General features: G+C 43.9%; 1 protein-coding gene across 1 annotated transcript in view; it reads left to right on the top strand.

The window, feature by feature from the left end:
• LOC137320782 (ufm1-specific protease 2-like) overlaps positions 1 to 8,186 on the top strand; it is a 52,804-nt gene extending 44,618 nt beyond the window's left edge. Inside the window, exons 9-12 of the mRNA XM_067982606.1 lie at positions 1,166 to 1,287; positions 2,752 to 2,828; positions 4,702 to 4,826; positions 7,933 to 8,186. Coding sequence (XP_067838707.1) covers positions 1,166 to 1,287; positions 2,752 to 2,828; positions 4,702 to 4,826; positions 7,933 to 8,016 — 408 coding nt within the window. The 3' untranslated portion in view covers positions 8,017 to 8,186. The remainder of the gene's footprint in view (positions 1 to 1,165; positions 1,288 to 2,751; positions 2,829 to 4,701; positions 4,827 to 7,932) is intronic.
• The last annotated feature ends 13,696 nt before the right edge of the window (positions 8,187 to 21,882 follow it).

Raw genomic sequence — 21,882 nt, 5'->3', positions numbered from 1 at the left:
GCAGGGTCTCCACGTCGCCGGCCTTGCTGGGTTCTTCTGGATCCGATTTCAGCCTCCCCTGCATCCTCCCCGTTAATATCAGGGCCATATTCTCTGGATTACTAGTCGAGTAACATACCCAATACACTACTGAATTCCATTGAAAGCTAATGCTTGGCATGGTAGTATCATAGCTATGATGAGAACAAGAATGTAGGGCGGTACTTGTCCTTTAGTTTAAGTTTTGTCTTTAAAGCTAGTAAGGTGTTCTTTATATTTTTATGAAATACTACTGTTTGGATCCTTTTGCTTGAGGATTTGGTTCTGATTTAGATCTGTTTTGACAACTTTTTATGACCACCTAAGAAGGCCCCCCCCCCCCCCCCCCCCCCCGCCGAGCCCTTCCCATTGCTGACCCCCCATTCTGAAAGGTAGAGATTCTCATCATCCCCTAGCAGTACAACTGTATCGGTGCAGGTAGAATGTAACAACAAGAAAGAGCGGCTTTCTCACCTTTAAGATCTTCAAATAGCAGTGGCACCAACCTAACCCGCTCTGTCTCTTTTTTGGATTTTTTTGTTCATCACTATTGGGGATAAGTTCACTGCTCTTGTTTTCTGTGATGAGGGAGGGACTTATCACATTGATGTTGCCCTGAGGTCATCACATCTAAGCACTGGCCCAGACTTACCCTAGTGGTACATGCAGGTTTTCATTCATTGTAAACAATTTTACAACACCAAGTTATAGTCCAACAATTTTTATTTGAAATCTACAAGCTTTCGGAGGCTTCCTCCTTCCTCAGGTAAATGGAACCTGAGGAAGGAGGAAGCCTCCGAAAGCTTATAGATTTCAAATAAAAATCGTTGGACTATAACTTGGTGTTGTAAAATTGTTTACAATTGTCAACCCCAGTCCATCACCGGCATCTCCACATCATGGTTTTCATTAAGACCATGCTACCAGGTTTTCTGGTATGTGTCCTGTCGGCAAAATGAAAACACCAGCTCTCAGGATTAATGAAAAAAAATCGGATCAGTGCTTTGATTTGTATCTTTAACAGCCTTATAAATACGCTTCTCTGAATCATGTTGAAACTATAAGCAATGCTGCATGTTTTCTGCTAATTTTTATATCTCTTGTAAGAATTGCTTCTTGGTAAAGTATTCACCTTTTGCATTTTCAGATGTTGGTAAACATTGGAGATAAAGCGCCTGATATAGTGGGATCAACAGATTGGATTGGATCTTTTGAGCTCCGGACAATATTAAATACTATGGGGCTTACAGCTAAGGTCCTGAGCCTTCGGTAAGAAAAACATAGAAGTAAAATCTTTTCTAAACTTATTTTTCACAGAATTAAATGCATATCCTCTGACTTGATTTAAAGTAATATTATGGGTTTACCTTATCTATACCATTTAATATTTGATGAACTGTTCATTTTATGAAGTGAAATCAGGAAGCACATTTTCACACAAAGGGTAGTGGAAATGTGTATTATGCATTGAGATCTCTCTAGATTGAATTTGAGCTTCTCTAATCTGATCTCTTATCTGGTTGCCTTCATGATTGGGGTCATTCTGTCAGCTCTTTTTGAACTCTCTCCAGTGACCACAATTGGACATTAGACATGATCTAAGTCTTTGTAAAAAAAGAATCATTAACTGCATCCTTTGTCTCTATTCCACTGTTTGCTAATTAGATAATTTTAAGACTGGTAAATACAACAATGGTACTGGATAAGAAGTTTTTTTTAAAAATAAATAAAACAGCATCCGTAACAGCAAAAGTAATGAAGAAAATAGTAGCACTAAAGAATGACAAATCCCCAGGATCAGATGGTTTCCATCCCAGGGTTTTAAAGGAAGTAGGTGAGCAGATTGCAGATGCCCTAAATATAATCTTTCAAAGTTCTCTAGATTCAGGAACTGTCCCCCTAGATTGGAAAAATGCACGTCACTCCGCTTTTTAAGAAAGGAGAGAGAGGGAAACCGGGGAATTATAGACCAGTTAGCCTAACATCTGTTGTGGGGAAATTGCTGGAGTCTATAATTAAGGATAGGGTGACTGAACACCTCGAGAATTTTCAGTTAATCAGGGAGAGCCAGCATGGATTTGTGAAAGGTAGGTCGTGCCTGACAAACCTGATTGAATTTTTTGAAGAGGTGACTAAAGTAGTGGACAGGGGAATGTCAATGGATGTTATCAAATGCCTTCTGGAAGTCCATATAAATAAGGTCCCACATAAGAGACTGTTAGCTAAGTTAGAAGCTCATGAAATCGAGGGAAAAGTACGGACTTGGTTAGGAAATTGGCTGAGCGAAAGACGACAAAGAGTAGGGATAATGGGTAAGTATTCACATTGGCAGGATGTGACTAATGGAGTCCCGCAGGGATCTGTCTTGGGGCCTCAATTATTCACAATATTTATTAATGACTTAGATGAAGGCATAGAAAGTCTCATATCTAAGTTTGCCGATGACACAAAGATTGGTGGCATTGTAAGCAGTGTAGATGAAAACATAAAATTACAAAGGGATATTGATAGATTAGATGAATGGGCAAAACTGTGGCAGATGGAATTCATTGTGGACAAATGTGAGGTCATCCACTTTGGATCAAAAAGTTATCATGAAACTGCATGCGTTTGTGTTTACTATTTCTTGTGTGAAGTTATGGCACATAGCAGAACTGCTGGATTTTTGGTTTTGATTTTAAAATACTTTTTTTCAACAAAACTTATATAAAGGAAATGCTTTAACTTTTACAGGGCAGGTTCTGATATTTCTGCGGCAGCAAGGAACCTTGCAACTCATTTTGAGGATCAGGGAACTCCAGTTATGGTTGGTAAGTTTGTGGTTTCACTCTTATATTTTCCTTTACTTTTGAACTTTTATTTTAATTCTGCATAAGAAATGTGGCTGATAAATTGTGTAAAGCGAAAGAGAGCTCTTTTATTATGCAGTGTTATACAAATTGAATATTTTTCACATGGCTCTTTTGCATAAAAATAAATAGCAGAGTTGCTCTTGAGAAGCAATGAATTAGACCTTTTTTTACACTATTGTTCAGCCACCTCAAAAATAGGATCAAAAATCCTATTTAACAGTTCTTGATAGAAATCTCAAAAATAGTAGTGTTATGAAGAAAACTCGAAGTACTAGTGTTATGACTAATTTTAGCATTTGTTTTTAAAAATTAGATTTAATCAAATTTATTGCAAAATTGCAATGTGACACGAGCAGTTTGATGTCAGCAGAGATATGGGGGAGGTGGATGCGGAGAAAATGCTCTTATAAGCATTTCAGTTCTGCAAAGTGATCCACAGTGGTTATTGTAAGAATGTATAACAGTTGAATACAAGCAGAAGAGTAGTCATCTCACAGCCTGTCGTGTAGTATGTAGTGGCCCTGCCCACATTATCACCTTCCAGAGACAAATTCATCAAGATTATTAAGCAAAGTAGATCAAACTCCAACACCCCCATTCTTGCCCCACAAAAATGTTCAAATGTAAAGAGCAGAAAACTCTGCTGCCCATATCCTAACTCACACGAAGTGCCTTCAGCTGTCTAAGCCCTAGGTTCTAGAATTCCCTCCCTTAAGCTTCTTAAAAAACTTATCTCTTTGACCAAGCTTTTGATTACCTGTCCTAATATCTCTTATGTTGCATGGTGTCAAATTTTGTTTGGTAACGTTCCTGTGAAGCACCTTGTGATGTTTTACTACATTCAAGGCATTATATAAATATAAGTTGTTGTTGTTGTTGTTGAAATCGCTGTTTACTTCTTGATTCTATTGGTTGATTCTTGCAGCAAAGCTGCTGAAATTTATACACCTGTTAAAAATGTATAGTATTGAAGATATAAATACTGGCTTATCAGAGTTGGACCAGTATTAGAACATCACAGAGAGAGAAACCTGGGCTAGATTTAAAATGCTAGTCAATTAAGATCATCAGTCATTAAAATGAATGTAAAGATCAACAACAACAACTTGCATTTATAAAGCACCTTTAACGTAGTAAAACATCCCAGGGCGCTTCACAGGAGCGTTATCAAACAAAATTTGACACCGAGCCACATAAGGAGATATTAGGACAGGTGACCAAAAACTTGGTCAGAGGTAGGTTTTAAGGAATGTCTTTAAAGAGGAGAGAGGCAGAAAGTTTTATGGAGGGAATTCTAGAGCTTAGGGCCTAAGTATCTGAAGGCACGGATGCCAGTGGTGGAGCGATTAAAAATCAGGGATGCGCAAGAGGCAAGAAATGGGAGGAGCTCAGAGACCTCAGAGGGTTGTAGGAGGTTACAGAGATAGGGAGGAGTGAGGATATGGAGGGATTTGAAAACGAGGATGAGAATTTTAAAAATCGAGGTGTTGTCAAGACCCGTAGCCAGTGTAGGTCAGTGAGCACAGGGGTGATGGGTGAACGGGACTTGGTGTGAGTTAGGATATGGTGTGTACAATTGCATGTTATATCTCTAAAACAACCAATTTCTTTAAAAATATGAGCTGAAGTACCTTTTCTGATCCCGAACATATTCATAACTGTGTGATATGTTTTTAAACAATTGTACATTTGAAAGTAGATTGGAATATAAGTATATCCACACTCTGTTTAAATACAGGTCACAACCTATTTATATATGCAGCCATACATTTGTGTATTGATTCCTTAACTTCTGTTCTGACTTTTTTGCTGCTGTTGCTTTATAAAACAGGTGGTGAACCTCTAGCACACACTCTCCTGGGAGTGGCATGGAATGAAGACTCAGGCGAAACAAAATACCTCATCTTAGATGCACACTACACAGGAGAGGATGATTGGGCCAGTGTAGTTGATAAGGTATATGTAAGAAAATCAGCAGCACAAATTATTTTTCTAGTCGTATAAAATTTAAAAGGGGCTTTCCTGCTAGAAACAAATTAGGTGATGGTGATGTTATTAAATAATTTGTAATAGTGAATTGTTTTATCAATTTGTATTTTTTAAAAACTTTTTGGCTGTCTTAGTTGAGACTGCATCTCAGGTTCAAACACTATTTCCAATTGATTTAAGTGGCCAATTTTAGCTGTATGTTATTGTGCCCCAACTGCAAGAATCCATTTCCCTATTACTGTGTTATTTCAGGTCAGATTTTCTTCAGTTGCGTCTGACCAAGAGGTTTTGATGCTGAGAGATGTTTATCCTAACTTCAACATTCTATTATTTTGTTAAAATGAAAAATGCTGCTTTACATAGCTATACCAGGGGTTAAATTTTCTTCGATTTGTCAGAGTACATTTTCCTTGAAAGCAGGATGGCTTTGCTGAATGCATCTCCACTCACCAATAGTCATTCAGAATTTAGTCTTCCGATGCTCATGATACCACATGATACTAGACCCATCTGCCTTAAGACCCCCTGCAGCAAGAGCATTATTGCCATATCAAATCTTGATCATGAAATTCTTACCCAATATAGGATCCTCTGTTCTCGGGATCTGGTTGCCCAACTAACTCTTGTATTTGCCAGCAGAACTGCTATGTAGGGGGTGTCCAAGACACGGCCTGAAGGCCACATCCAGCCCATGGAGCTCTGGGCCAATTCTTTATTTGCACATTCATGTGCATGTTTCTTTGTTTGTGACATTTTGAACTTCGTGGGCCTGGGGATTAGAAAAGACTGCTTGCTGACTGGTTAATTTAAACCAATCAGGAAGCAGCCTTTGTCAATCCTCCAAGCCTGGGCAGTTCAGATGCTGCAGCCAATCAGAGAAGAGCCAGTGACTTTAGTGAGCAGGTGGTAGAGATAATTGCAGAGGCAGCGGTTTGAGTGGAACACACCTACCCAGGCCAGGAATAGGGAAGCATCAGTCAGCCAATTTTACCGTGGTGGTCTAATTTTTTTAGTGTATGGAGGTCTAGGTTTTTTTTTGAGTGTTAGAGAACTGTGCACATGCTGTTGCTAACATTCAAATCCACTTTGATGTTTGGATTGATTTAGGGTGCTTCTCCAATAAATTTTTTTTTAAACTCTAGAATTTTTTTGGCTCCACGTACTAAACTACTTTTTTAGGTAAGCCTTAGCTCACTATGTCCCAGACAGTGTTTGGACTTGTCCAGATATCTAGTTAAATTCGGAGTGTGCTCCAGAGATTGAACAGAGAAACAGGTTCACTTTATTTCATCTACTGGTTTTATCCCACGTCCTCACATGATCCTCCTTGTTTTTGGATGTTGGCAGAACGATTCTACATGTGACTTTGACTAGAGCTATGACTGCCAAACTAATAGATTAAACAGTAAATGAAAAAGAGAATTGAAGCAGTAACACAACCTATATTTTTTACAATAGTTAAGCTTAGGTAGCTTTTTTGTGCGGTACAAAATAATAGTTTGCAAGTGCTGTGTTAAATTATGACATAAACAACGGCAGTTCTTTTTCTTACTGTTTATAGCATCGATTTATTCTATCTTTCTTGAAGAGCTTTAGCTAGATTCTCATTTGAACAACACAATTTTGTCCCTTTTTTTGAAGATATTTATCAATCGGATTTGAATAACTGTCTGATTTTAAAAAAAATAACTGCTAAACATGTATTTAGACAAATCGTAGATGTTATTTAAATTTGAATTGAATGGCTTGCCCATGCCTGCCAGTTGTATAAAGTTAAGCTGGAGTATGTTTCTCATGAGTGAAGCTGGTTTTTAACCCCTTGGATACTGTGTCAGAATTAAAGAAGCCAAAATTCTATATTTTTTGCCTTGCGGAAATGTTTATTCAAAAAGAAACAAATGGCATTTGCTTAAGATGCTGTTTGACCTAAAAGTGATTTAATCGTGCAGCCCTCTTGCTCGCTGTGGCACATGGATCCAGCCCTCTGCTCCAAAAGCTTGTTCAAAGTCACTTGACATGTCTACTCTGTGTGACCTAAGTGGACCAGATTGATTGCAGTGGCTGTCAGCATGATCTTGAATTCGTTTGAGACATTTCTCAACTGAAACGAAGAAATTTGACACCTCAGAATCCTGTCTTTTGTTTACTTTGGAATTTTGCAGGGAACTGCAGTAACAAAGTAATTTCCAAAAATATGTGAACAACTGTGTAAACGGGGTAATGTAGTACGGTGATCTTGTGTATAGCACACTAGCCATCTAAGTCTGTATAATATATTTTATATGAAAATTAAGAAAGACACATAGGGGTAATCATTGACATTTTGGAAAAAGCCAGCCTGTAGGAAAGCTAAATTGATTTAACATGCTTTTGGGATCAGGGACAGTCAACCTTGATCAAAACCTGTTCTGGAGCCAAGGTGCTAGTGCAGGTGATGAAATCAGCTGAGTACCAGTCAGCAACCTTGACACATGGGTCATTTTATTCACTCATCTGAAGCCAGACCAGAGAATGAACTCTGCAGTATTGGGTCAATTTGTGGCTGATACTGAAGGAGGTTATGAGTGCTCCAGAGGCCCACTATGCCATCTCCCCATCCGTACGAACTTTGTGCAGTGTGGCTAAAGAGGTGCAGCTTCATGGCTGCTGTTAATTTTCTATCAGAGACGAGAATAGCAAAGTGTTCTTATGCTAAGCTGTACCTCTGGCTAGTTTCATCTCAGCAGATATGTTTACGTCAAGCCCCTTGTGCTGAGTCTGGAGCAGGCTTCATATCTGAAAAATAGTGTTTTGTTGGAAGTCTGGTGTTGAGATTCAGTTGTTGGAAGGATTCATGGCACTTGGCACAAGATTGGATACCTCTATATCTTCACTGTCCCCATTCAACCTGCTATATGAAATTGACAGGTTTCTCGAATAGCTTAAATGTAGCATGAACATGTGAAAAGGTAGAAACTTCTATTCTAATCATTAGTTTAGCCACAAAAACAGCTATACACGTTTATAAATAGGATAATTCTACTGCTAGAATTCACATTTATTGTAAGTAACTGTTTTATCTTGTGTATTTCAGGGTGTCGAGTGGAAACCAGAAGAGTTCTGGGATCCGTCAGAACCATACAATCTGTGCCTGCCTCAGAGGCCAGATGGTGTTTAAAGTCATCACCGCCTGAGTGCATATGCTTATAGAGCTGTTGCTGGAAAGGAACAGAATTTTCAGATGCACAGGCCTCTTACAATCTTTGTGTACTTCAAACCACATGAGAACTTGAGTGTTGAGTACATGTGCTTTACATAGCACTGCAATAAAAACAGCAGTTAAATATATCTTCATTACTTTATTGCTTAAACAGTTTAATTTGCAGGGCAGTCGAATTGTAAAGACACTCTTTTAACAGGTCACAGATACTTATTGAAAGGCAGTTGATTGATTGGCTTTCACTATGGTTGCCTTAGTAATTAGTGGGTGTGTTTATCAATCTATCTGCTTTTTTAATAAAGGTTAGATATTTGGAATCAAAAATGACTAAAATTTTAAGAAACCTCATACATTTTAAAAGATACAGGCTAAAAATAATGTTGATGCTTTTGTATTTAGACATTGTAAAATGGGGTGGGGAAACTTTTAGAAACAATAATCCGGGACAGAATTAACAGTCACTTGGACAAGTGTGGATTGATAGGGAAAGCCAGCACAGATTTGTTGAAGGCAAATCGTGTTAAACTAACCTGATGGAGTTTGTTGATGAGGTAACAGAGAGGGTAGATGAGGGCAATGCAGTTGATGTGGTGTGTACGGACTTTCAAAAGGCCTTTGATAAAGTACCGCATGGTAGGCTTGTCATCAAGATTACAGCCCATGGAATAAAGGGGGCAGTAACAACATGGATACAGAATTGGCTAAGTGACAGGAAACAGAGAGTAGTGGTGAACGGTTGTTTTTCGTACTGGAGGGAGGTGTACAGTGGTGTTCCCCAGGGGGTCAGCACTGGGACCACTGCTTTCCTTGATATATATTAATGACTTGGACTTGTGTGTGCAGGGCACAGTTTCAAAATTTGCAGATGACACGAAACTTGGAAGGGTAGTAAACAGTAAGGAGGATAGTGATAGACTTCAAGAGGATATAGACAAGCTGGTGGCATGGGCAGACACGTGGCAGACAAAATTGAACGCAGAAAAATGCGAAGTGATATATTTTGGTAGGAAGAACGAAGAAAGGCAACATAAACCAGGGGGCACAATTCTAAAAGGGGTACAGGAACAGAGAGATCTGGGGTATATGTGCAAAAATTGTTGAAGGTGGCAGGGCAGGTTGAGAAAGCAGTTAAAAAAGCATATGGGATCCTGGGCTTTATAAATAGAGGCATAGTGTACAAAAGTAAGGAAATCATGATGAACTTTTATAGAACACTGGTTCAGCCACAACTGGAGTATTGTGTCCAGCTCTGGGCACCGCACTTTAGGAAAGATGTGAAGGCCTTAGAGAGGGTGCAGAAGAGATTTACTAGAATGATTCCAGGGATGAGGGACTTTAGTTATGTGGATAGACTGGAGAAGCTGGGGTTGTTCTCCTTGGAACAGAGAAGGTGAGAGGAGATTTGATAGAGGTATTCAAAATCATGAAGGGTCTAGACAGTGTCGATAGAGAGAAACTGTTCCCATTGGTGGAAGGGTCGAGAACCAGAGGGCAGAGATTTAAGGTGATTAGCAAAAGAACCAAAGGTGACATGAGGAAAGACTGTTTTACACAGTGAGTGGTTAGGATCTGGCATGCACTGCCTGAGGGGGTGGTGGAAGCAGATTCAATCATGGCCTTCAAAAGGGGAACTGGATAAGTACTTTATAGGAAAAAATTTGCAGGGCTATGGGGATAGGTCGGGGGAGTGGGACGAGCCGACGCGAACTCAAAGGGCCGAATGGCTTCCTTCTGTGCTGTAACCTTTCTATGATTTTAAAAGAACCTACAGCAGATTTGGTCCAATAGTACAAACTTACCTTATGCAGCACAACTTACATAAGTGTTCAAATAAGATGTTAAATATCTGGTACCTAGTAAAAATTAAATGTCCCAAACTAGATTGATTGAGACAGATGTTTATGTGGCTGAAGATTACGGATCACAACGGATCAGATCAAAGCTCTGCCGCCCTGCCACATCCAGTCGTGAATTTTTCTTTGTTTTATTCGTTCATGGGATGTGGGCGTCGCTGGCGAGGCCAGCATTTATTGCCCATCCCTAATTGCCCATGAGAAGGTGGTGGTGAGCCGCCGCCTTGAACTGCTGCAGTCCGTGTGGTGAAGGTTCTCCCACAGTGCTGTTAGGAAGGGAGTTCCAGGATTTTGACCCAGCGACGATTAAGGAGCGGCGACATATTTCCAAGTCTGAATGGTGCGTTACTTGGAGGGGAGCGTGCAGGTGGTGTTGTTCCCATGTGCCTGCTGCCCTTGTCCTTCTAGGTGGTAGAGGTCGTGGGTTTGGGAGGTGCTGTAGAAGAAGCCATGGCAAACTACTGCAGTGCATCCTGTGGATGCTACACGCTGCAGCTACAGTGCGCCGGTGGTGAAGGGAGTGAATGTTTAAGGTGGTGGATGGGGTGCCAATCAAGCGGGCTGCTTTGTCCTGGATGGTATCGAGCTTCTTGAATGTTGTTGGAGCTACACTCATCCAGGCAAGTTGAGAGTATTCAATCACACTCCTGACTTGCGCCTTGTAGATGGTGGAAAGGCTATAGGGAGTCATGAATTGAGTTACTCGCCGCAGAATACCCAGCTTCAGGCCTGCCCTTGTAGCCACAGTATTTATATGGCTGGTCCAGTTAAGTTTCTGGTCAATGGTGACCCCCAGGATGTTGATGGTGGGGGATTCGGCGATGGTAATGCCGCTGAATGTCAAGGGGAGGTGGTTAGACACTCTCTTGTTGGAGATGGTCATTGCCTGGCACTTATCTGGTGCGAATGTTACTTGCCACTTATGAGCCCAAGCCTGGATGTTGTCCAGGTCTTGCTGCATGCAGGCACAGACAGCTTCATTATCTGACGGGTTGCGAATGGAACTGAACACTGTGCAATAATCAGCGAACATCCCCGTTTCTATGAAGGAGGGAAGGTCATTGATGAAGCAGCTGAAGATGGTTGGGCCTAGGGCACTGCCCTGAGGAACTCCTGCAGCAATGTCCTGGGGCTGAGATGATTGGCCTCCAATAACCACTACCATCTTCCTTTGTGCTAGGTATGACTCCAGCCACTGAAGAGTTTTCCCCGATTCCCATTGACTTCAATTTTACGAGGGCTCCTTGGTGCCACACTTGGTCAAATGCTGCCTTGATGTCAAGGGCAGTCACTCTCACCTCACCTGTGGAATTCAGCTCTTTTGTCCATGTTTGGACCAAGGCTGTAATGAGGTCTGGAGCCGAGTGGTCCTGGCGGAACCCAAACTGAGCATCGGTGAGCAGGTTATTGGTGAGTAAGTGCCGCTTGATAGCACTGTCGACGACACCTTCCATCACTTTGCTGATGATTGAGAGTAGACTGATGGGGCAGTAATTGGCAGGATTGGATTTCTCCTTTTTGTGGACAGGACATACCTGGGCAATTTTCCACATTGTCGGGTAGATGCCAGTGTTGTCGCTGTACTGGAACAGTTTGGCTAGAGGCACTGCTAGTTCTGGAGCACAAATCTTCAGCACTACAGCCGGGATGTCGTCGGGGCCCATAGCCTTTGCTGTATCCTGTGCACTCAGCCGTTTCTTGATATCACGTGGAGTGAATCGAATTGGCTGAAGACTGGTTTCTGTGATGGTGGGGATATCGGGAAAAGGCCGAGATGGATCAAGTACTCGGCATTTCTGGCTGAAGATGGTTGCAAACGCTTCAGCCTTGTCTTTTGCACTCACATGCTGGACTCTGCCATCATTGAGGATGGGGATGTTTACAGAGCCGCCTCCTCCCGTTAGGTGTTTAATTGTCCACAACTGGATGTGGCAGGACTGCAGAGATTTGATCTGATTTTTTGGTTGTGGAATCGCTTAGCTCTGTCTATAGCATGTTGCTTCCGCTGTTTAGCATGCATGTAGTCCTGAGTTGTGGCTTCACCAGGTTGGCACCTCATTTTTAGGTACGCCTGGTGCTGCTCCTGACATGCTCTTCTACACTCCTCATTGAACCAGGGTTGATTCTCTGGCTTGTTGGTAATGGTAGAGTGAGGAATATGCCGAGCCATGAGGTTACAGATTGTGCTGGAATACAATTCTGCTGCTGCTGATGGCCCACAGCGCCTCATGGATGCCCAGTTTTGAGCTGCTAGATCTGTTCTGAATCTATCCCATTTAGCACGGTGGTAGTGCCACACAACATGTTGGATGGTGTCCTCAGTGTGAAGACGGAACTTTATCTCCACAAGGACTGTGCGGTGATCACTCCTACCAATACTGTCATGGACAGATGCATTTGCGACAGGTAGATTGGTGAGGACGAGGTCAAGTAAGTTTTTCCCTCGTGTTGGTTCGCTCACCACCTGCCGCAGGCCCAGTCTCGCAGCTATGCCTTTCAGGACTCGGCCAGCTCGGTCAGTAGTGGTGCTACCGAGCCACTCTTGGTGATGGACATTGAAGTCCCCCACCTGGAATACATTTTGTGCCCTTGCTACCCTCAGTGCTTCCTCCAAGTGGTGTTCAACTTGGAGGAGGACTGATTCATCAGCTGAGGGAGGACGGTAGGTGGTAATCAGCAGGAGGTTTCCTTGCCCATGTTTGACCTGATGCCATGAGATTTCATGGGGTCCAGAGTCAATGTTGAGGACTCCCAGGGCCACTCCCTCCTGACTGTATATCACTGTACCGCCACCTCTGGTGGGTCAGGACATACCCAGGGATGGTGATGGAAGAGTCTGGGACATTGGCTGAAAGATATGATTCTGTAAGTGTGGCTATGTCAGGCTGTTGCTTGACTAGTCTGTGGGACAGCTCTCCCAATTTTGGCACAAGTCCCCAGATGTTAGTAAGGAGGACCTTGCAGGGTCGACTGGGCTTGGTGTTTTGCCGTTGTCGTGTCCGGTGCCTCGTGGTCCGTCCGGTTTTATTCTTATTATGACTTTTCGTAGCGAGATTTTACAACTGAGTGGCTTGCTAGGCCATTTCAGAGGGCAATTAAGAATCAACCACATTGCTGTGGGTCTGGAGTCACATATAGGCCAGACCGGGTAAGGACGGCAGGTTTTCCTTCCCTCAAGGGCATTAGTGAACCAGATGAGTTGATTACGACAATTCGGTAGTTTCATGACCATCATTACTGATACTAGTATTTTAATTCCAGATTTTTATTTAATTAATTGAATTTAAATTCACCAGCTGCCGTGGTGGGATTTGAACTCATGACTCTGGATTTTAGTGTAGGCTTCTGGATTACTAGTCCAGTAACATAACCACTATGCTCCAGGTGGTGGATGTTAAACAACCTAAGGGTAGGAGGAGGCTCTGTAAACGTCCCCACCCTCAATGATGGCATAGTCCAGCACGTGAGTGGAAAAGACAAGCCTGAAGCGTTTGCAACCATCTTCAGCCAGAAGTGCTGAGGAGATGATCCATCTCGGCCTCCTCCCGATATCCCCACCATCACAGAAGCCAGTTTTCAGCCAATTCGATTCACTCCACACGATATCAAGAAACGGCTGAGGGCACTGGATGCAACAAAGTCTATGGGCCCCGACAACATCCCGACTGAAGTGCTGAAGTCTTATGCTCTTGAGGCTAGCCGCGCCTCTAGCCAAACTGTTCCAGTACAGCTACAACACTGGCATCTACCCGACTGTGGAAAATTGCTCAGGTATGTCTTGTCCACAAAAAGCAGGACAAATCCAATCCAGCCAATTACCGCCCCATCAGTCTACTCTCAATCATCAGCAAAATGATGGAAGGTGTCATTGAAAGTGCTATCAAGCGGCACTTACTCACCAATAACCTGCTCACTGATGCTCAGTTTGGGTTCCTTCAGGACCACTCTGCACCGGAGGATTCTTCGACAGCACGTCCCAAACCCCGACCTCTACCACCTAGAGGGACAAGGGCAGCAGGCGCGTGGGAACAACACCACCTGCATGTTCCCCTCCAAGTCACACACCATCCCGACTTGGAAATATATCGCCGTTCCTTCATCGTTGCTGGGTCAAAATCCTGGAACTCCCTTCCTAATAGCACTGTGGAAGAAACTTCAACACATGGACTGCACCGGTTCAAGAAGGCGGCTCACCACCACCTTCTCAAGGGCAATTAGGGATGGGCAAGAAATGCTGGCCTTATCAGCGATGCCCACAGCCCAGGAACGAATTAAAAAAATATCACATTACAGCCTTGGTCCAAACATGGACAAAAGAGCTGAATTCCAGAAGTGAGGTGAGAGTAACTGCCCTTGACATCAAGGCAGCATTTGACCAAGTGTGGCACCAAGGAGCCAGAGTAAAATTTAAGTCAATGCGAATCGGGGAAAGCTCTCCAGTGGCTAGAGTCATATCTATCACAAAGAAAGATGGTAGTGGTTGTTTGAGTTCCTCAAGGCAGTGTCCTAGGCCCAACCATCTTCAGCTGCTTCCTCAATGACCTTCCCTCCATCATAAAGTCAGAAATGGGGATATCACTGATGATTGCACAGTATTCACTTGCATTCGCAACCCCTCAGATAATGAAGCAGTCCGTGCCCACATGCAGCAAGACCTGGACAACATCCAGGATTGGGCTGATAAGTGGCAAGTAACATTCGCACCAGACAAGTGCCAGGCAATGACCACCTCCCCTTGACGTTCAACAGCATTACCATCGCCGAATCCCCCACCATCAACATCCTGGGGGTCCCCATTGACCAGAAACTGAACTGGACCAGCCACATAAATACTGTAGATGCAAGAGCAGGTCAGAGGCTGGGTATACTGCGACGAGTGACTCACCTCTGACTCCCCAAAGCCTTTCCACTATCTACAAGGCACAAGTCAGGAGTGTGATCGAATACTCTCCACTTGCCTGGATGAGTGCAGCTTCAACAACACTCAAGCAGCTCGACACTATCCAGGACAAAGCAGCTCGCTTGATTGGCACCCCATCCACCACCGGCCCACCGTGGTTGCAGTGTGTACCATCCACAGGATGCACTGCAGCAACTCGCCAAGGCTTCTTTGACAGCACCTCCCAAACCTGCGACCTCTACCACCTAGAAGGACAAGGGCAGCAGGCACATGGGAACAACACCACTTGCTCATTCCCCTCCAAGTCACACACCATCCCGACTTTTTTTTATTCGTTCACGGGATGTCACTGGCGAGGCCGGCATTTATTGCCCATCCCTAATTGCCCTCGAGAAGCTGGTGGTGAGCCGCCTTCTTGAACCGCTGCAGTCCGTGTGGTGACGGTTCTCCCACAGTGCTGTTAGGAAGGGAGTTCCAGGATTTTGACCCAGCAACAATGAAGGAACGGCGATATATTTCCAAGTCGGGATGGTGTGTGACTTGGAGGGGAGCGTGCAGGTGGTGTTGTTCCCATGTGCCTGCTGCCCTTGTCCTTCTAGGTGGTAGAGGTCGTGGGTTTGGGAGGTGCTGTAGAAGAAGCCATGGCGAGCTACTGCAGTGCATCCTGTGGATGCTACACGCTGCAGCCACAGTGCGCCAGTGGTGAAGAGAGTGAATGTTTAGGGTGGTGGATGGGGTGCCAATCAAGCGGGCTGCTTTATCTTGGATGGTGTCGAGCTTCTTGAGTGTTGTTGAAGCTGCACTCATCCAAGCAAGTGGAGAGTATTCCATCACACTCCTGACTTGTGCCTTGTAGATGGTGGAAAGGCTTTGGGGAGTCAGGAGGTGAGTCACTCGCCGCAAAATACCCAGCCTCTGACCTGCTCTCGTAGCCACAGTATTTATATGGCTGGTCCAGTTAAGTTTCTGGTCAATGGTGACCCCCAGGATGTTGATGGTGGGGGATTCGGCGATGGTAATGCCGTTGAATGTCAAGGGGAGGTGGTTAGACTCTCTCTTGTTGGGGATGGTCATTGCCTGGCACTTATGTGGCGCGAATGTTACTTGCCACTTCTGAGCCCAAGCCTGGATGTTGTCTAGGTCTTGCTGCATGCGGGCTCGGACTGCTTCGTTATTTGAGGGGTTGCGAATGGAACTGAACACTGTGCAGTCATCAGTGAACATCCCCATTTCTGACCTTATGATGGAGGGAAAATCATTGATGAAGCAGCTGAAGATGGTTGGGCCTAGGACACTGCCCTGAGGAACTCCTGCAGCAATGTCCTGGGGCTGAGATGATTGGCCTCCAACAACCACTACCATCTTCTTTTGTGCTAGGTATGACTCCAGCCACTGGAGACTTTTCCCCCTGATTCCCATTGACTTCAATTTTACTAGGGCTCCTTGGTGCCACACTTGGTCAAATGCTGCCTTGATGTCAAGGGCAGTCACTCTCACCTCACCTGTGGAATTCAGCTCTTTTGTCCATGTTTGGACCAAGGCTGTAATGAGGTCTGGAGCCGAGTGGTCCTGGCGGAACCCAAACTGAGCATCGGTGAGCAGGTTATTGGTGAGTAAGTGCCGCTTGATAGCACTGTCGATGACACCTTTCATCACTTTGCTGATGATTGAGATTGGACTGATGGGGCGGTAATTGGCCGGATTGGATTTCTCCTGCTTTTTGTGGACAGGACATACCTGGGCAATTTTCCACATTGTCGGGTAGATGCCAGTGTTGTAGCTGTACTGGAACAGCTTGGCTAGAGGCGCAGCTAGTTCTGGAGCACAAAACCTCAGCACTACTGCTGGGATGTTGTCGGGGCCCATAGCCTTTGCTGTATCCAGTGCACTCAGCCATTTCTTGATATCACGTGGAGTGAATTGAATTGGCTGAAGACTGGCTTCCGTGATGGTGGGGATATCGGGAGGAGGCCGAGATGGATCATCCACTCGACACTTCTGGCTGAAGATGGTTGCAAACGCTTCAGCATTGTCTTTTGCACTCACATGCTGGACTCCGCCATCATTGAGGATGGGGATGTTTGCAGAGCCTCCTCCTCCAGTTAGTTGTTTAATTGTCCACCACCATTCACGACTGGATGTGGCAGGACTGCAGAGCTTTGATCTGATCACTTGGTTGTGGAATTGCTTAGCTCTGTCTATAGCATGTTGCTTCCGCTGTTTAGCATGCATGTAGTCCTGAGTTGTAGCTTCACCAAGTTGGCACCTCATTTTTAGGTACGCCTGGTGCTGCTCCTGGCATGCTCTTCTACACTCCTCATTGAACCAGGGTTGATCCTCTGGCTTGTTGGTAATGGTCGAGTGAGGAATATGCCGGGCCATGAGGTTACAGATTGTGCTGGAATACAATTCTGCTGCTGCTGATGGCCCACAGCGCCTCATGGATGCCCAGTTTTGAGCTGCTAGATCTGTTCTGAATCTATCCCATTTAGCACGGTGGTAGTGCCACACAACACGTTGGATGGTGTCCTCAGTGCGAAGACGGGACTTCATCTCCACGAGGACTGTGCGGTGGTCACTCCTACCAATACTGTCATGGACAGATGCATTTGCGACAGGTAGATTGGTGAGGACGAGGTCAAGTAAGTTTTCCCCTCGTGTTGGTTCGCTCACCACCTGCCGCAGGCCCAGTCAGCAGCTATGTCCTTCAGGACTCGGCCAGTAGTGGTGCTACCGAGCCACTCTTGGTGATGGACATTGAAGTCCCCCACCCAGAGTACATTTTGTGCCCTTGCTACCCTCAGTGCTTCCTCCAAGTGGTGCTCAACATGGAGGAGGACTGATTCATCAGCTGAGGGAGGTCAGTCGGTGGTAATCAGCAGGAGGTTTCCTTGCCCCTGTTTGACCTGATGCCAAGAGATTTCATGGGGTCCAGAGTCAATGTTGAGGACTCCCAGGGCCACTCCCTCCTGACTGTATATCACTGTACATCCACCTCTGGTGGGTCTGTCCTGCCGGTGGGACAGGACATACCCAGGGATGGTGATGGAAGAGTCTGGGACGTTAGCTGAAAGGTATGAATCTGGGAGTGTGGCTGTGTCAGGCTGTTGCTTGACTAGTCTGGGACAGCTCTCCCAATTTTGGCACAAATCCCCAGATGTTAGTAAGGAGGACCTTGCAGGGTCGACTGGGCTTGGTTTGCCGTTGTCGTGTCCGGTGCCTAGTGGTCCGTCCAGTTTTATTCTTATTATGACTTTTCGTCGCAAGATTTTACAACTGAGTGGCTTGCTAGGCCATTTCAGAGGGCAATTAAGAATCAACCACATTGCTGTGGGTCTGGAGTCACATATCGGCCAGACCGGGTAAGGACGGCAGGTTTCCTTCCCTAAAGGACATTAGTGAACCAGATGGGTTTTTACGACAATCCAGTAGTTTCATAGCCATCATTACTGATACTAGTATTTTAATTCCAGATTTTTTATTTAATTAATTGATTGAATTTAATTAATTAATTGAATTTAAATTCGCCAGCTGCCGATTTGAACTCATGACTCTGGATTTTAGTCCAGGCCTCTGGATTACTAGTCCAGTAACATAACCACTATGCTACCGTACCCGACTTGGAAATGTATCGTCATTCCTTCATTGTCGCTGGGTCAAAATCCTGGAACTCCCTACCTAACAACACTGTGGGAGACCCTTCACCACACGGACTGCAGCGGTTCAAGAAGGCGGCTCACCACCACCTTCTCGAGGGCAATTAGGGATGGGCAATAAATGCTGGCCTTGCAAGCGATGCCCACATCCCATGAATGAATTTAAAATTTCTTATAAAGATTTTCTTTTACTAAACATTAAAAATATATCAGATGTATTTGTGTGTGGGGAAATGTTTAAAGAGGAAGGGAAGTGTAGTGAGTACTTTCTGTTGGAGTACTCCACTTTTTTACAGAAAGAATAAGTCTTGATACTTTACTGTTTTAATTAAAAACGTCATTTTTATTACTGCCATGGAAACTTGAGGGTTTCTCTCGTTGCTTAACTGGAATGAATCCATTACAAACATGGGGGGTGTGGGCGGAGCAGCAGATGTATGACTTCAGGCTGGCGTTAGGTTTGTTCTGCTCAACCATGCCTTTGTTACCTCTAAATCCGACTATTTCAATTCTCTCCTGGCCAGCCTCCTGGCTCGATTTTAAAATTCTCATCCTTGTTTTCAAATCCTTCCATGGCCTCGCTGCTCCCTATCTCTCTAACCTCCTCCAGCCCTACAACTCTCTGAGATCTCTGCACTCCTCCTCTTGCACATCCCTGATTTTCATCACTCCACCATTGGCGGCCGTACATTCAGCTGTGTAGGCCCTAGGCTCAGGAATTCCCTCCCTAAACATTTCTACCTCTCTCCTCCTTTAAGATGCTCCTTAAAACCTGCCTCTTTGACCAAACTTTTGGCCATCTGTCCTAATATCTCCTTATGGGGTTCTGTCAAATTTTGTTTGATAATGCTCTTGTGAAGTGCTGTTGGATGTTTTACTGTGTTAAAGGTGCTATATAAATGCAAGTAGTTGTTCTTAAAATTGGTAATATTTTGGTACAGCTTCTTGGTTGCTGGTATGTGCCATTATTTTGTTTATGTTAACTCTTCAATTGGTTTCACAGAACTGACTACAAATACTATTTTTAAAATTTAATATGAACTAAAGGGTACAATTCTAAAAGGAGAGTAGGAACAGAGTAAAAAATTTGCAGGGCTGCAGGGATAGGGCAGGGAAGTGGGACTTGTTGGATTGCTCTTGCAGAGAGCCGGCACGGACTCGATGAGCTGAATGGCCTCCTTCTGTGCTGTAACCATTCTATGATTCTGGTTGCAAGATGGAGTGTTAGCTCATTTGGGGTCACTTGTGATTGGTGATCTAATATCACCAATGTACTCTTAATTCCAATACTGTACTGTCATCAGCCTTTTCCCTTTCACATGGTACCAACATCAATATAATGCTTCACTTATTCAAACTGAAGCTTCAGTACTTACTAAAGAGTGTTTCTCAGTTTTTTTTCTTGCAATGAGACTACACAGCAAAGCAAACCATAATATCAACAGATGATCCACAAAACTTAAGCTAACAGTACATCAATATTTGCCAATCTCAAGCTGTGGTTACTGGCCTTCACAATTCTTTACATTGATCTCACTTCTAGGGATGAGACAGTAAATGTTCTGATCTATTCTTCACAGTTCATCATTCAATTCGTAGAATCATACAGCACAGGAGGCCATTTGGCCCATCATGCCTGTGCCGGGTCTCTGAAAGAGCGACGAATTAGTCCCACTCCCCTGCTCTTTCCCCATGGCCCTGCAATTTTTTTCCTTTTTAAATATATATCCAATTCCCTTTTGAAAGTTACTATTGAATCTTCTTCCACCACCCTTTCAGGTAGTGCATTCTAAATCATATGTAAGGAATCTTACAACACCAGGTTATAGTCCAACAATTTTATTTTAAAATCACAAGCTTTCGGAGATTATCTCCTTCGTCAGGCTTCAGTTTGAATAAGTGAAGCATTATATTGATGTTGGTACCATGTGAAAGGGAAAAGGCTGATGACAGTACAGTATTGGAATTAAGAGTACATTGGTGATATTAGATCACCAATCGCAAGTGACCCCAAATGAGCTAACATTCCATCTTGCAACCAGAATCATAGAATGGTTACAGCACAGAAGGAGGCCATTCACCTCCTCACCTGACGAAGGAGATAATCTCCGAAAGCTTGTGATTTTAAAATAAAATTGTTGGACTATAACCTGGTGTTGTAAGATTCCTTACATTTGTCCACCCCAGTCCATCACCGGCATCTCCACATCATTCTAAATCATAATTCACTGAGTTTAAAAAAAATTCCTAGCTCCCCTTTTTGCCACTTGTCTTAAATCTGTGTCTTCTGGTTACCAGCCCTCCTGCCAGTGGGAACAGTTTCTCTATAACTATCCTATCAAAACCCCAAATAATTTTGAACACCTCTATTAAATATCCCCTTACCCTTCTTTGCTCTCAGGAGAACAATCCCAATTGTGGGAATATCTGTTCAAATACAAGATAAAGCATAGACTTTATCTCAAAACAAGTTAATTGTGGAACTGTTTTACAGTTGATGTGCTAGTCTTGATGACAATACCTCCCTAGTCAGAACCCCAAGAGGCAGAAACTAATGCATCAGTTACTTCAACAGGTCTTTGTTTGCGAGTCCTTAAGTGCAAGAGTTTTAAATGCTTTCAAAACGTAGCTGTACTGAGCTTTTTTTTGTCCTTGAAGTATAGCCAGTACACTATTACACATTTGATTTTTCCCATTTCACAAGAAGCCAGTGATAAACACATTTTTTATATAATGCTATGCAATATGAAAATACAATCTGAATATAAAAGCGTTACTGTTCAAGACCAAATGAAATGCAAACAATATGTGGGATAATTTCTGTCACCATGTTGATTTGATGCAACCCTATTTTAAAACAGTTCCTTGTACTGATCATTACATAGGTATAGGAGAAGCGGCAGGTTGTTCTGATACGGTTAGTTTTTGGGGAGGTGGAGGTACTTTCGAAGCAATTACTTTCCCCTAAAGTCTCCTGGGTAGTCTCGACTTAAAATCTCACCCGCGGGGCTCCTCTGCGGAGCTCTGCGTTCATCCGTTTTAGCCACAAACCAGCAACAGACACACTGGTGTGATGTAGGCCAATATCATTCTCGCCCCCACCCTATCCCAGGTACATATTCGTATCAGATCATAGGCCAATTATTTATATAAATCAAATCTGTTTTCCACAGGATATTTTCATTCATTTTTATTTATCCCTCGATTAACATAACGAGTCCCGCAGCTGGGGGCGGCCTGAGTTTCTGGGTGATAACAAGTCACCGGGCAGCTCGGAGGTGATACGGACTCCCTTGTAAATAAGGGCCACGCCGCCTCGGCTAGGCTGGGCTGGGCTGGACTGGACTGGACCCTCCAATCTCATCGTGCGAGTCCCGGAACTTTCCTTTGCCCTCCTCACGTTGGAGACATATTT

The sequence above is a fragment of the Heptranchias perlo genome, chromosome 4 (genome assembly GCF_035084215.1).
Source record: "Heptranchias perlo isolate sHepPer1 chromosome 4, sHepPer1.hap1, whole genome shotgun sequence".
Taxonomy (NCBI): domain Eukaryota; kingdom Metazoa; phylum Chordata; class Chondrichthyes; order Hexanchiformes; family Hexanchidae; genus Heptranchias; species Heptranchias perlo.
Note: the sequence above shows the minus strand (reverse complement) of the source record. Positions and strands in the feature narration are given on the sequence as shown.